Source organism: Haliotis rufescens, unplaced genomic scaffold (assembly GCF_023055435.1).
Source record: "Haliotis rufescens isolate VD_foot unplaced genomic scaffold, xgHalRufe1.0.p SCAF_92, whole genome shotgun sequence".
Classification (NCBI taxonomy): Eukaryota; Metazoa; Mollusca; class Gastropoda; order Lepetellida; family Haliotidae; genus Haliotis; species Haliotis rufescens.
Genome location: NW_025964386.1, coordinates 719,026 through 733,189, shown reverse-complemented (window position 1 = coordinate 733,189; position 14,164 = coordinate 719,026). Strand labels below are relative to the sequence as shown.

At 40.4% G+C, this 14,164-nt stretch overlaps 1 protein-coding gene across 1 annotated transcript in view; it reads right to left on the bottom strand.

Moving 5' to 3' along the window:
* Positions 1 to 7,730, bottom strand: part of LOC124135623 (choline transporter-like protein 1) — a 33,911-nt gene extending 26,181 nt beyond the window's left edge. The window contains exons 1-3 of the mRNA XM_046501039.2: positions 7,593 to 7,730; positions 3,676 to 3,792; positions 710 to 852 (exon numbers count right to left, since the gene is read on the bottom strand). Coding sequence (XP_046356995.1) covers positions 710 to 852; positions 3,676 to 3,792; positions 7,593 to 7,637 — 305 coding nt within the window. The 5' untranslated portion in view covers positions 7,638 to 7,730. The remainder of the gene's footprint in view (positions 1 to 709; positions 853 to 3,675; positions 3,793 to 7,592) is intronic.
* Positions 7,731 to 14,164: the final 6,434 nt, after the last annotated feature.

The following is a 14,164-nucleotide window of genomic DNA, read 5'->3' as shown; positions in this document are numbered from 1 at the left end:
AGTAAACAAAGACCATAGAAACGAAATAGTAACAGTCAGGTATTTTGCGATAGGCACTTGGCGTTAGGAGATTTGCATGACTTTGTAATCTTTTGATATTCTCCTATTATCGCTTCCAACGGTAGACAACACCCTGGAGTGAGTGAGTGAGTGAGTGAGTGAGTGAGTGAGTGAGTGAGTGAGTGAGTGAGTGAGTGAGTGAGTGAGTGAGTGAGTGAGTGAGTGAGTGAGTGAGTGAGTGAGTTTGGTTTAGTCGCAGTAGTCCAGTTGTATCACGACCTGTCAGCTAAATGTGGGAGGAAAGCCAAAAGTGATGCAGGTTTCAGACGTTTACCACTTTGGTGAAACCACCCAGAAAAGGTTATGGTGCTGACAAACCTAGAAACATAATGAGGGCGAATCGGAATTCTGGCTTACCTAATGGAAGGAACTCTGGAAAAATGCGGCGCCTAAACCGACGTGAAAGCCTGAACGTTAAACAAACTTACATGATCCTTTTTATTGTAACCCAACATTATCTTCCAAGCCTAAAACTAGGAATGTATGGTTACATCTGGGTGATTATTGAATGTCACGGTAACACAGTAGCGAGTATCGTTTGAAGTTTACATGTTCCAGCATCACTTATCTTAAGAGGGCCGTGATACAGCTGTAATATTGCTGACCAAGGAGCAAACAACACCACCTCACTCTCTCTGTCAGTACGTACGGTCGCGTTGTCATGTCTAGTCCTGAGTAAACCACGTTAGCAATCTTCTTGTTAGGCCGCCCGCACACGTTTCCCCAACTGTCGTAGCCGTTGATGAGGCGGTAGGGGTCGCCCTCTTGTATCCCGATGTAGCTCACATACCCCTAAACAAAGGACACACAATAAAATAAAATACACTCGCATACAACCCGAATGGACTAAAGCCCATTGAGTCAAAGCATATTTCACTCACTCGTGTAGGCAGGCTATAGATTCAATCAGCACATATCGTAATTGATTTCGGTCATAAATGAGACGTATGTGTTAGTGCTGCCAGTAAATATTATCAGTTAATAGTTCGAAGTTGTTTGATCCTTGAAAACATCTACATGTCCGCTACCACGTGACAGTGACGACTGTCGTTGATCATTATCACTGAGGAAACAACCAGAGCAATGATAGCGAGCCGCAGGACAAAGATCATCATCAGGTGAATTTATGATTCGTCCCCACGAACAGCTTTACCTGGCACCGCTGAGGGATGAAACTCTTCACAGTGAAATGTGACACCTCATAAACACCTGGCCACTGGTGCCCCTATGATCATATAACGATATATGAGCTTAAGTAGATACAATAGATGACAACACAGTACGTAGAACACAGGCTTCTATAAAGTTTGCACCTTTGCACGGCTATTGATCGTATTCATTGCGAACCAAACTCCAGGAACAGCAACTTATAGATATTTGTATTTATGTTATTTTAACTTTAAATGTGTCGGTTCCATGGCATGGCATATCTGACACGATACATATCATCTCCAAGCAGTGAGTTAACTTCATTACAGGGACACTGCCCACTGGTGGCCCATTTGCCTAAGGCACCACAATTCACTGTGCATATCTATCATATAATCTATCATTGTGGGACAAACTCTAATGGTGTTCTGATGGTGTTTATCAGCACCATATCCGTGATCATGGTTTCACCAGAGACCTGCACAACTTCGGGCTTTCCTCCGTATCAAGCCGCCGTGATATAACTGAAATACTGCTCAAGCATAGTTCAATCAAACTGGGTCACTAACATTCACACATACTTGGGACCCAATACGTAGAGGCCCGTGAAGATCCGGGGTAGAATAGGCCTTCAACAACCAATGCTTGCCTTAAAGGGCGACTATGCTTGTCGTAAGAGGCGACTTATGGGATTGGGCGGTCAGGCTCACTGACTTGGTTGATGCATGTCATCGTATCCCAATTGCGTGGATCGATGCTCATGATGTCAATCACTGGATTGTCTGGTCAAGATTATTTACAGACTGCCGTCAATATATCTGGAATATTGCTGGGAGTGGCGTTAACAAACAAACAAACAAACCATCCGTAAAGTTGATGTTGAAGTGTTGGAGTTACGAACGTCTTACCGTTAAGACCGCTTTATGAGTCCGGGCCCTATAACACTGACACAATGAGTATCATTGAGTATGTCTTCAGACAACAGAGTTGTCTTGTTAAGGATGTATGGTGTGTGCAAGACCATTCAGCTCCTATCCACATGCCAAAATGTGAAGCGTAATGGACATTTGCTGTGTCTAACCTCTCATCTTGAAACATATACCGTATCTAAATATAATAGAACAATAAAGTCGAAATGAAATTGCTTTTGATGACTAGCATCAACTACATAAGTACTAACGTAAACACGTGATCACGGGCTCTGTTGCAAACATGTAATAGAATACATAATATTATATTAGATGCTGCCCATCAAACATGACATGGAAACAACCTTCAAGTAGGATTACATTTTTTTCTGTTTAGCAAAAGATGTCAAGGAATGTTTGAATGACACACGTTCTTGTCAAATGTTTGAAATTTACTCTGTATAAATCTAATAATCGTATAAAGTAAAGGAATGCCAATGATAAGATGTTATTGATTTTCCCTTCTGTTTGGTTTAGGCAAAGAGTATATTTTGTTGTTTAACGACGCACTTGGCAATATTCCAGCGGTTTGTAAATAATCAAGTATGGAACAGACAATCCAGTGATTGGTATCATGGGATTCGATGACATTCATCAACCAAATTACCGAGCCTGACAATCCGACCCCTTTAGTCACCTCTTATGAGAAGCATAGGCTGCTTCGGACCTTTATTCTTACCCAGAATCCCCACATGTCCAGAGAGTGTATGAACAGACGTAATTAATCATCAACCACATTTAGCAATGTGTGCAATTCTGTACCTAAACATAGTCAGCTTTTCATGTCTAATTCACAACAAATGTACCCGAGATTGATGATATTAAAAAGAAGGAAGAATTAAATTGCTGTATCCTAATTCCGTAAATAGTATTTACACACCTAAATGAGATAGTGAGTAAGTGAGTCATGCTGTTTCATGACTGTTTCCTAAACAAACCATTGACTGATATTAGCAACGTCAAACGTCGTCAGGTGCGATGACGTCCAACATATTCATAGTCAACCAGTCTTACTACCCGATCCAAGGTCCTGAAATTCTGGGTTAGAATAGGTCACCAACAACAAATGCTTTAAACGTTAGATGCGACCAAACGGACCGGGTGGTCAGGCGAGGTGAACTGGTTGATTGAATGTCATGGTACCCAGGCGGCGTGGATCGTTTACCACAATATCCATCATTTGGTGATCTGGTCGATTATTTACAGGCCGCTGTCATACTGCTAGAAGAGTGGGCCTTAAACAACACACAAATGTCACCATGTACGACAAGCAGAGGTTGCTGGGGACCCCCAATCACCATGAGAATGTACTCTTATGTACTATAAACATTAAAGAAAAGAATTTTAAAAAGTTGTGACACTTTCCTTTGAATTTCCTTTTGTCAGTAATGGTTACAACTAACAGAGTGCCTATTCAGGGCCCCACAGAAAACTTGTAACATTATGAAGCTGTATTTGCCCTAAGTAAATCTAAATTTTATAGGTATTTGTTGTGTACCATTCCTCCAATAAAAGCCAAAAACAGAAGAAGGAAGGGTATATCGGTGCAGCTTCTTCCTCCTGCTACTCCAACAGCGTAGTCTTCAGCAGCCATTTGCGAGATCGTTGGACTTTGCTGCAAAATTAACAATACCTTATATGCAATGAACTGCAATGCAATGTTTGTAAATACGGACTTGAATCAGAATATCAAATCTTACTTTGCAACAAACAAGCTGCAGAAACTACAGGGATGTAAACCGACCATTTGATATTCTGGGCAAAAAACAGATACCTTTTATATTTTATTAAATATATTTCTTTTATTATTTTCAAATCTTGCTGACATACAGGACATAGCTGTGTTTGTATGACGACACATAGTTCACTTACGGGATTGGATACGATGATCCAAAAAAATATATTGTCCCTGAAAATTCTTGAAAAAAATAGTTATGCTTCTGAAGAAATTGTCTGCCACAAATTTTGTTGCACATTGTGGCAATGAGTATTATGCAAAATCTCAACAAAATCTCCTTCCACATATACTGAGTCAAATCAAAAACTTCACATTTTTAAAAGTAATCCCATATATGAAATACAACGGACAAATGTATCAGAGAAGGTAATTTTTAATCATTAATGTCCAAAGAAGGAAGTTAATTAACGGTGGTAACAATAATTTGTTCCAAGCACCTACGGTATTCGGTAATAACATCAACAGTTTAAATCATAAGTCCCAAGCACGAGAATCTGATGGCACACAAGTTCAGTAGCGTGTATGGCCACCATGTGCGTTGACAACTGCCAAACAACGCCTCCGCATGGACCTTGTGATGCTTGTGAACACATGATTTGGAAGACGACGCCATTGTTGCTGCAAAATGGTGCCAAGATCTTGCAAATTCTGTGGTTGGTTCTGGAGAGTGCACAGACTTCTGCCAAGAGCATACCAGACGTGTTCGATGGGATTGAGGTCGGGAGACCTTGACGGCCAGTCCATGACGTTGACTCCCGCATTCTGAAGGAAATTCCTTGTCAAAATTGCTGTGTGGAATCTGGCATTGTCGTGTTGGAAGATCAAACCGGGTCCCTGTGCTGCCATAAAAGGCAGAAGTTCTGGTGCCAGTACCTGGTCGCGGTAAGCAGCAGCGTTGAGGTTGCCACGGATGACAAGAAGCCTGGAACTTTCATTGCCACAGAAATCACCGCACACCATGACACTTCCGCCTCGAAATCTGTCAACTTCCTGTACACAACACTGGGCGTAACGTTCATGACGGCGCCTCCACACCCTCGCCCTGCTATCAGCAAATCGATGATTAAATCGGGATTCATCACCGAAGACGACTTGATTCCAATACCTCTGAGTCCATCGTAAGTGTCGCTGTGCCCACAATTGACGTTGACGTCTGTGTAATCGAGTCAGAATCGGCCCGCAGTATGGCCGTCGTGCTTGAAGGTGAGCAGTTCTCAGACGGTTTCGAACAGTTTGCGCACTCAGTCTACCCCTAAACAGTTCATTTCTGGTTGATGTAGCCTGTCAAAAATCGGTTACGGAGTTGACGTAAGACAATCTGACGATCCTCTGCATGTGACGTCACACGTGGTCGACCTGGCCGAGGGCGATCAGCGGTGGTACCCGTTTACTGTAGACGCGTCTGTAAATCATAAACTGTCCGTCGACTACAACCCATCGTCCTTGCGACCTTCAGCTACGGACGTTCCCGTCTGCAACATGCCGATGGCACGTTCACGTTGCACATTTGAAAGGCGTGGCATGACAAATGGCCGTAAAGACTTTTGTTTTCTTGTGTTTTCCATTACTGTTTAAATACACAATAAGGGCCCACAATGATAACTGGTCAAAATGTTAAAATTTAAGGATTGTGAAGTTTTTAATTTGGTTCAGTATACATACACTTTTGCCAAAAATGTTGTAGGGATTTTATCCCGTAGAAGTCTTTATCCTGGCTGTCCAAATGCTATCCACAGTTGCTATGACATAATCGTTCGAGTCGAAATGAGTTCCGGCTAGAGATTTCTTCATGTTTGAGAACAGATGGAAGTCTGATGGAGCCAGATCAGGAGATATCTTTGGAGTGAGTGATTATGGTTTTACGCGGCTTTTAGCAATATTCCAGCAATATCACGGCAGGGGTCACCAGAAATGGGCTTTACACATTGTACCCATGTCGGGAATCGAACCCGGGTCTTCAGCGTGACGAGCGAACACTTTAACCACAAGGTTACCCGACCGCCCCAGAATAACTTTGATCAAAGCCACACTCGTGGATGGTCGCCACCGCAATGGATTATTTGTGCTGTGAAGCACTGTCTTCACTGAAGAGCACACCTATACTCAGCCTCCCACGTCTCTTTGTCGTAATTTGATCCGGTAATGTTCTGATTTCATTGTTGTTTGGACTCATTGTTGTTTGTTAGTCACAAATCATTGCAAGAAGTTTTCTGGTTAGTTTCGGACCAGGCTAGATTATCAACAGACATGTGCCTGGTGGTTCTGATCAGATGTCAGAAGCTTTGGAACCAGACAAGCTGATACTTTATGCATTGCCCACGTGTTTGTGATATGTACTTTCTCCTGAGACATTACCAATGAACTAACAAAATGAGCCCCGTCGGTCGTCACCATATCCTTGATTTTCTGGTGTTGTTGACCTGACAGGCTTTCCAAGTTGGTGGTCGTCTTCAAGGCCCTACCTACCCCGCTTAAACATCTTTACGGTGGCATAGAAAGGGGCATCCTTCCCTTGCGTTGTACTCATATCTTCATGGAAGGATTTTGGTGTTAAACCCTTTTTGTACACGATAACTGCATGTTCCTCAACTTCATCCTTTTTCCAAAGATCAAATATCCTTGCTTCTTTAACTTTAATTCAAATACGTTTTCACATAACACCTAAACCTACTCATAGGTTAAAAAGCCTCAATTTGATTGTTGTTCACATTCATAATACTATTTCTGTGACTATTTGTGTATCGTAATCTCGTGTGTGATAGAGCAATGAATAAAATTGGTAAACGTCCTTAATTTTTTACAAATTGGGCTTTTCTTAAAGGTTCGTATTTTCCTACACTCGAAAGTATTTCAACATTGAATATTTACATTGCCGTCAATGCAATAATATTACCAAGCAACAATATTAGTTATAATTCTATTATATATAAGTTCTGAATATTCGTGATTGATAAACAAATGCTTATGAAATAGTCGGAATCGAACAATGTACTCTAGCTGTTTTAGCCGATATTTATTAGGATTACAAAAAGTGTTATTTAATTGTAGATATAGCGGTATAAACTGTTTGATCCCAGTTTGGGAATTCAGATTTTGCTACTGACATTTGCTTAACACGCACTTTCGGTTGTCACCCTGGCCACCGTTCAAAATCATTTAGTAACCCAAGTGAAAACGAAAAAAATCCCTGAGTAGTTTGCTTTTGCCTAGTGGAAGGTAGCATCACAAACCAATAAAAGAATCCACGAAGTATCTGAAAAAGACAAGCTTGCCTTGTCAATGTGGAGGTAAAATGTGGTTATGTGTGCCGCTTTAAAACTTTCATTAGTTTCGGCTAATGGATTACGGTTTTCAAGGGTGGTAATTCTTGCAAGAAACTATTCATAATAAGAGTTACATCCCTTGGAACGGTGTCGGCTTCCAAGGAAATTATATTAGTTGTCATTGATATGATATTAAATATAAAAAAAACACTTCCTGTTCTCAAGACACCAGTTGCAGAACTAGAAAAGGCACATACATGTACCTGATTTTACACAAAATAATCGACAAAATGGCGTGCAAACGAGACAATATACCCAGTCAGAGTTCTCCTAACCCATACCAGTTTAGAAGACCAGATCTATTGAATGCAACGAAATACCATTGCAGTAGGTATATTATTTGCATAATCTTACCCTCAAATCAGTTACTTCGTTTCCGGAGGCGCAACACCCCATCATAAGAAGTAGATGCTACACATTTTAGCGAAAGCATTACCGGAAGCATGAATACTCTCTGCAAATGGCGCACTTTCCTGCCCAGAGTTCTTTGCGCATTCGTGACCAACTCGTGTTATTCCGGGACAAGCCGAATAGCGCAGGTTACGGAAAGAGACGAGTTGTGACGAATGTTCTTTGCGGTCGCCAATCTAACGTCCGGCTATTTCCGTCTGGTGCGCTGACGTCATGGTTTGACTAACGTCATAACGTTTGTGTCGTACACCCGCGAACTTCCTCATACATAGAGGATATTTCATGTGTCGAGTGAAATATCATGTTTCTCTCATCGAGTGACGGGGGGAAAGGAGATATTTTCACGAGTGGTGTAACCATGAAAATATAACTTTTCTCAACTTCAGAAAACTCAGTCTTTCACACTGAAGTATATAATAAATAGAGGATATTTTATGTGTCGAGTGAAATATCATGTCTTTCCTTTTCCCCTGTCACGATGAGGGAAACGTGATATTTTATGAGGAACGTGGAATATCCTATTTAGTATATAATTTTAGTGCATTTGTCTATCGGAAATTAAATTATTTCATTACAAATGTAAAAGCTTGAAACGTAAATTCTCCCTACCTAACACACAGGGACGGTTCACGTGCCATTCCTTGTATTAGAAAGTAGTTTCGTGTTTGCAAAATCTTGAAAGAAATATTAACAAAATTCTTTATTAATATATATATCTAGATATGATTATATACTAAATCAATTTTATTATTAAAAAAATATTCTTGAAAACTACGAGAACGCTCTTGGAAACGAAAGAATTTACGCTTTTCAAGTAACAAAAACGGTGCTTTGCGAAACGAACAGTCTTCAATCTACAGTTTATAACGAAACATTTTCAAGAGAATAACAAACGACAAGAATTGATATTATCTCCATAAATGACCACCTGTATTTATTTTGCCTTGTCTATTTGGATCTAACGTAAAATGAACGTCAGCAGGCGTACGGGCTAGACACTAACGATAAAGGGACACAATTCGAAGGGAGCTAACTCCTGTATGACAATAGCTCTGTCAAGTGTTATGTTCACTGCAATGTGAATATCACTTTTCTCAACTACAGAAAACTCAGTCTTTCTTACTGAAGTATAAAATACATTTGTCCTTCCGCAAGTCGTAAATGGATGCATAAATGGAACAGTTTGTTTGTTGTTTAACGATCCAGTCATCAACAGTAAAGATTCATGTAAATATATAGACCGACCTGTAATTAATCAAGTGTTGTATTTGACTGCCTGGGTCAATCTCCTATTACGATAAATAAGATCTGTAGACTGCTATAATTATGGACTTATTCTATCCGGAATCCGGATTGGGTTAAATGTTAATGAGACTAAGGTACGACACTTTTCTTTGAACTCCTCTGTTTTCAATAAGGGTTGTATATAAAATGTAGATGTCCAGTTATTCTCGAGTCGTCAAGAAGTTTAAATTATTATGTGCTAACGAAAAGAGAAAACATAACATGAACAAAACGGAATGACAATACAGCTGGTAAGTTGTATGTTGTATAATGTGACTGACCACCCGATCCCATTAGTCGCCTCTTACGACAAGCATAGTCGCCTTTCCCGGATCTTCACAGGTCTCAGCAGGGGTGAGTTGGTCATGGTAACTAATGTGATTAAGGCCCTATCGTAGTATCAGACAGAATTTCATTGTCAACTCCTTTATGGGAGAAATAGTGCTAATCAAAAAGCAAGGACACGTTTCTGAACACATCGATTTTCAAACCGCGGCGGGATACAAACCTGCATCCTCCTGATTGGTTGTTGTCCTTCACGCTACATCACCTGTGAGACAGAGACTGTTATCACAAGTGTCAATTTTCTACTCACCATTAAACACAAACCCATAATTTTGACGTGTTTAGGGTCTAATCAAGTTTAGGGACTGAAGTGGGAGAGGGCCGTAAAACACACATGAACGCACGCACGCACGCACGCACGCACGCACCCACGCACGCAGGCACGCGCGCGCACACACACACACACAACACAACAAAAATTCATCCTTGGTAAGAGTAACTGTTACTTAAAAAAGTAAGTAGTCTATCGTAATAATCAGGTATAGTTTTATTGTCAGCTTCCATTTTCTGTATGTACAAAACTATTAGTCATACAGCAACAAGACATTCATGAAGACACCACTTTTAAAACCTCGGCGGGATAAGAACCTGCAACCTCTTGATGTGAAGTCCTTCACGCTATAACACCTGCGCTACGGAGATTGTTGACGTCACAAACGTCAATGATTCTTGATTATTATGTTAATATTGTATCAAGTTTGTTGTAAGTCCTATAGTTGTTTATGTGTTATGCACATGCCTGTGAATCTGATTTGCACATCTAATTTCAATACATACTCTTCAAAAAACGAAACGCAAAAGTGATTTCAGATGTGTATTTTATATATCATATAAACAATCAACAGATGGTAATCGATTGTTTAAAATTGGCACACATCATTGTCATCGACCCAGGTTCCATATGGCACACATGGAACAGTATATTTCCCAGGTGGTCATCTGTTCTCAATATCTTGTATGGCCACCATTAAAGTCCAAAACTGACTGGCATCGTTGTCCAGTGGAAGCAATCAGGTGCTGAATTGTGGCCTTGGGAATGTTCACCCACTCTTCCTGCAGTGCTTGTGTCAACTGTCGGAGGTTCGATGGTTGCTGCTGAAGTGCTCCTGGGCAGTCGTTGATCAATTGCATCCCATAAATGTTCGATTGGGTTTAAGTCTTGAGACCCGGAGGGCCCTGGCAGGACCTGGGTGCATTCGTGACCAACTCGTGTTATTCCGGGACAAGCCGATTAGCGACTCGTGCCCCTCTCGTGGCCATTTTTGCAACCGGGTTCCGTCTTAGCGTAAACGGGCATACCTAAAACAATTGTCAACTCGTTGCGCAATGATTCACATATACTTCCCTATATATTATTTATATTTCAAATGCAATTTAAAGCACATCAGGACATGCGAAATTATACAGTATGATTGAACACATTTAACTGCGTCTTGGGTATATTTTTAGATGCAAGACATATGTAAAAACAGAAATTATTTCTGAGGGATTCTTTGACGATGAACTTGAAATCATACGCGCATTCTGATTGGTTTGTCGTATTTTCGCACATAACATTCATCGATAGGGGGACGAGTCTTCTTGCAGGTTACGGAAAGGGGCGAGTGGTGACGAATGGACCTGGGTGTTGTGATCCCTGAAAAAGGCTGTTGTCAGTCTTGCCGTGAGAGTTCGTGCGTTGTCCTGTTGGAAATTGGCGTTCGCTTGTTGCATAATGGGAAGGACGCGTGGCCGAATAATCTCATCCGTGTAACATTATGCCGTTAAATTCCCCAGATCCTGTACCAAGTCTGTTCCACCAGTTTAGGAGATGGTTACCCACATCATCACACTTCCACAACAGTCTACTGTCCACTTCCTGTATGCAGTGTTTCGCATAACGTTCCCCGCGTCGCCTGTAAACACGACGGCTACCATCCGCACGGCGATGCAGGTCCGTCAAAATGATACCTCAAAATGGTGGTCTAGCGCGAATACCTTCAGCGCGTAAACGGTTCCTCACTGTATGGGTTTATATCCTACGGAATCCTGGTATTGTCGTAGTTGTAGAGGTGATCGTGGTAGTTCTTTCCCTCTGCTCTTGTAGTGATATGTGGTCGACCAGATCTGGGGAGGTCCCGTGTTGTCCCGTGTGTCTCAAAACGGTTCCACAATCTTGTAATGGTGCTTGGTGAAAGCTAAACAGCTGAAGATGATTCTCCTGTTTGCAATCGGACGATGGCGTTGTTGTGTTGGGCTTCCGTCTGTAGTGGCATGTTTTTGCTTTTCACTTGCTGTAAGAAGCAAATGAAAACCCAACGGTTTTATAGCCGCGATGGTGCACGTGAATATCACGTGGTTGTGTTTTTGCGACTTTTCCATCTTTTCACCAAATTTCTGCATTATCTCATTCTTTCCACGCATATAAATCCCAAATCCATTCAGAAATCATTTTTGGTATTAATTTTGTATGGATGTCGGCAACACTGTCAGATATTTACGATTTTACCACTTTTGCGTTTCCTTTTTTGCAGAGTATATATTATTATAAATCTCTTCTTAATTTGACTAACTGCCTATTGAAATGTATTTTTAAATTATGTTCAAATTCTAAACATGTTTGGACTATGAGGATAATACACAATGATATGCATTTTGTTTTAAACAGGTTGTGAATATTATGAGGATGTTGTGTTTAGGTGGTGTTTAGGCTGTGAGACGATAGCTCATTTCATATGTTTAGACCCTAAACATGTTAAATAGAACATACCAAATGTGTTTTCCGTTTAGGATTTAAAACACAGTCTTAAACAGGATTTGGATCTCAACATATCTTGAATGTGTTGACACATTGTTGACATTCAGTGCTTAGAAAATAGCTTTGATTTGAAGAAAAAAGCAAAAGAAAAACAGTTGAACATTTACAAGAAGACTATGATGGATTCCCGCCTGTGCTTGTCGAGGTTTTATTGGATCGAGATGAGTCGAGGGACCCGAGGTATAACGTAGAAATGGCGGAATAAGCCGACTAGAACGGAGTGAATATTATATATGACGCGGCTGAAACAGGAATACGTGTAATGCTGTTATGAATAACTATGCACTAATCAAATCAAGGCTGCCACAAAGGTGCATAACATGCATCATAAATGTCTGCACCAAAGATCAAAGGTGCAGTCCATACATTCAAAGGTGATGTAACGACTGGGGGTGTTTCCAATGTCTGCCTGTCCTTTTAATACTGTCTCCTGACGGACAACAGTGGAAACTGTCTACACTCGTACGTTAACATCCTCATGTAGACTTCAAGTGCAGGGAAAGCCTTTTGCAATAACCTAATATTTGTTGTTGCACGCCACACTAAGCAATATTCCAGCTTAATGAGGGCTTCATGTAAATAATCAAATCTGGAGCAGACAATTTAGTGATTGACATCATGAATATTCCACGCAATTGGGAAACAATGACATGTAAATCAACCAAATCGCCGATTGACCAGCCAATCCATTTCGTTTCCAACAAACATACCATAAATCATTGAATAAAAACGCCTGGAGTTTATTTCAGATGGCCCACTGTATATCGTCATCTTCAAACGCGGCACTGAACTATATTTACGCGTATTAATATACTCCTCTTTATAAGATGTTTCTACAAAATATACCAAATGATCAACTGTCTTCCTTTTTTAGGAACAATACTAAGATGGAAATAATACAAGCAATCCATATTCAGCAGATGCAGCTATTAGGAGAATTTGTTTCATTTTAAAAATATTTCAATTATAAACTAAACTGCGTCAACCACTTCAATATTAATAGCATTGTATAGTTTGATTGTCCGTTTGACATTTAAGCTTTCCATATTAATCTAAAACTCTTGATGCTAAAACTCCCAACATTGCTCTCGTATTTACAGCTTTCCAATTTTCGGTTTGAAGGACTGTCATATTGTGATCGTAACGATATTTCCAAACGAGAACAATTGTCGTAAAATTGAATTTAGAGCAATGTTTGAAAGGTTGAGAGCGATATAGGAGCGAGAAAACGCCTGTCGGCTTTCTGTTTTTAGGTGTCAAGCCGTATACATGCGAAAGCTGTTTGCAGTTAGGTGGTTTTCTCCCTTTCATGTTTCAAATCCAGTTGGAAAACAAGACTGATGTAAAGTTTTTGAGCTTTCTATCATTCAAATAGGTACACCTGAAAATATATTAAGCACCGCTGACGAGATATTTTCTGAAATCATATCCTGTATTCATTTTCTCACGAAAAATTAGGTTTTGTTTACTAAGTGACATAATCATATTGAAATACAGAAACTGAAATCTATTCTGATTCCGATTCTGATTTACAGTCTTTTCAAAACAACAACGTCATCTGCTTCTTTGTATAGTGTATATGAAACAGTACTTGCGATCATCTACAATCTCATTAGAATCAGATGTTAGTTCTGACAAGATCCGTAATGGGATGTCCTCTGATCTTTGATTAGCGATCATTTGGAGAACAATGCAGTGTTAGCGTGGCAACTATTCAGAAGGTGTCGGTGGCCGGCCCGCTGACTTGGTTGAAGCATGTCATCGTATCCCAATTGCGTGGATCGATGCTCATGATGTCAATCACTGGATTGTCTTGTACGGACTCGATTATTTGCAGACCGCCGTCATATAGCTGTAATATTCTTGAGTGCGGCGTTAAACAACAACCAACCAACTTATCAAGTTAATTAATCATGCTTCTGAATGGACACCCACTAACAAGGTGTATTTCAAATCAAAACGAATGGACAATTTAACGATTTTTTTTCATTTTTCACTTTGTGTGACCTTGTAACCAGTCATCGATGTAATGCACCAGTCAACTGTTACACCCCTCGCATCCAACATTGACTAGCGGACAGGTTATGTG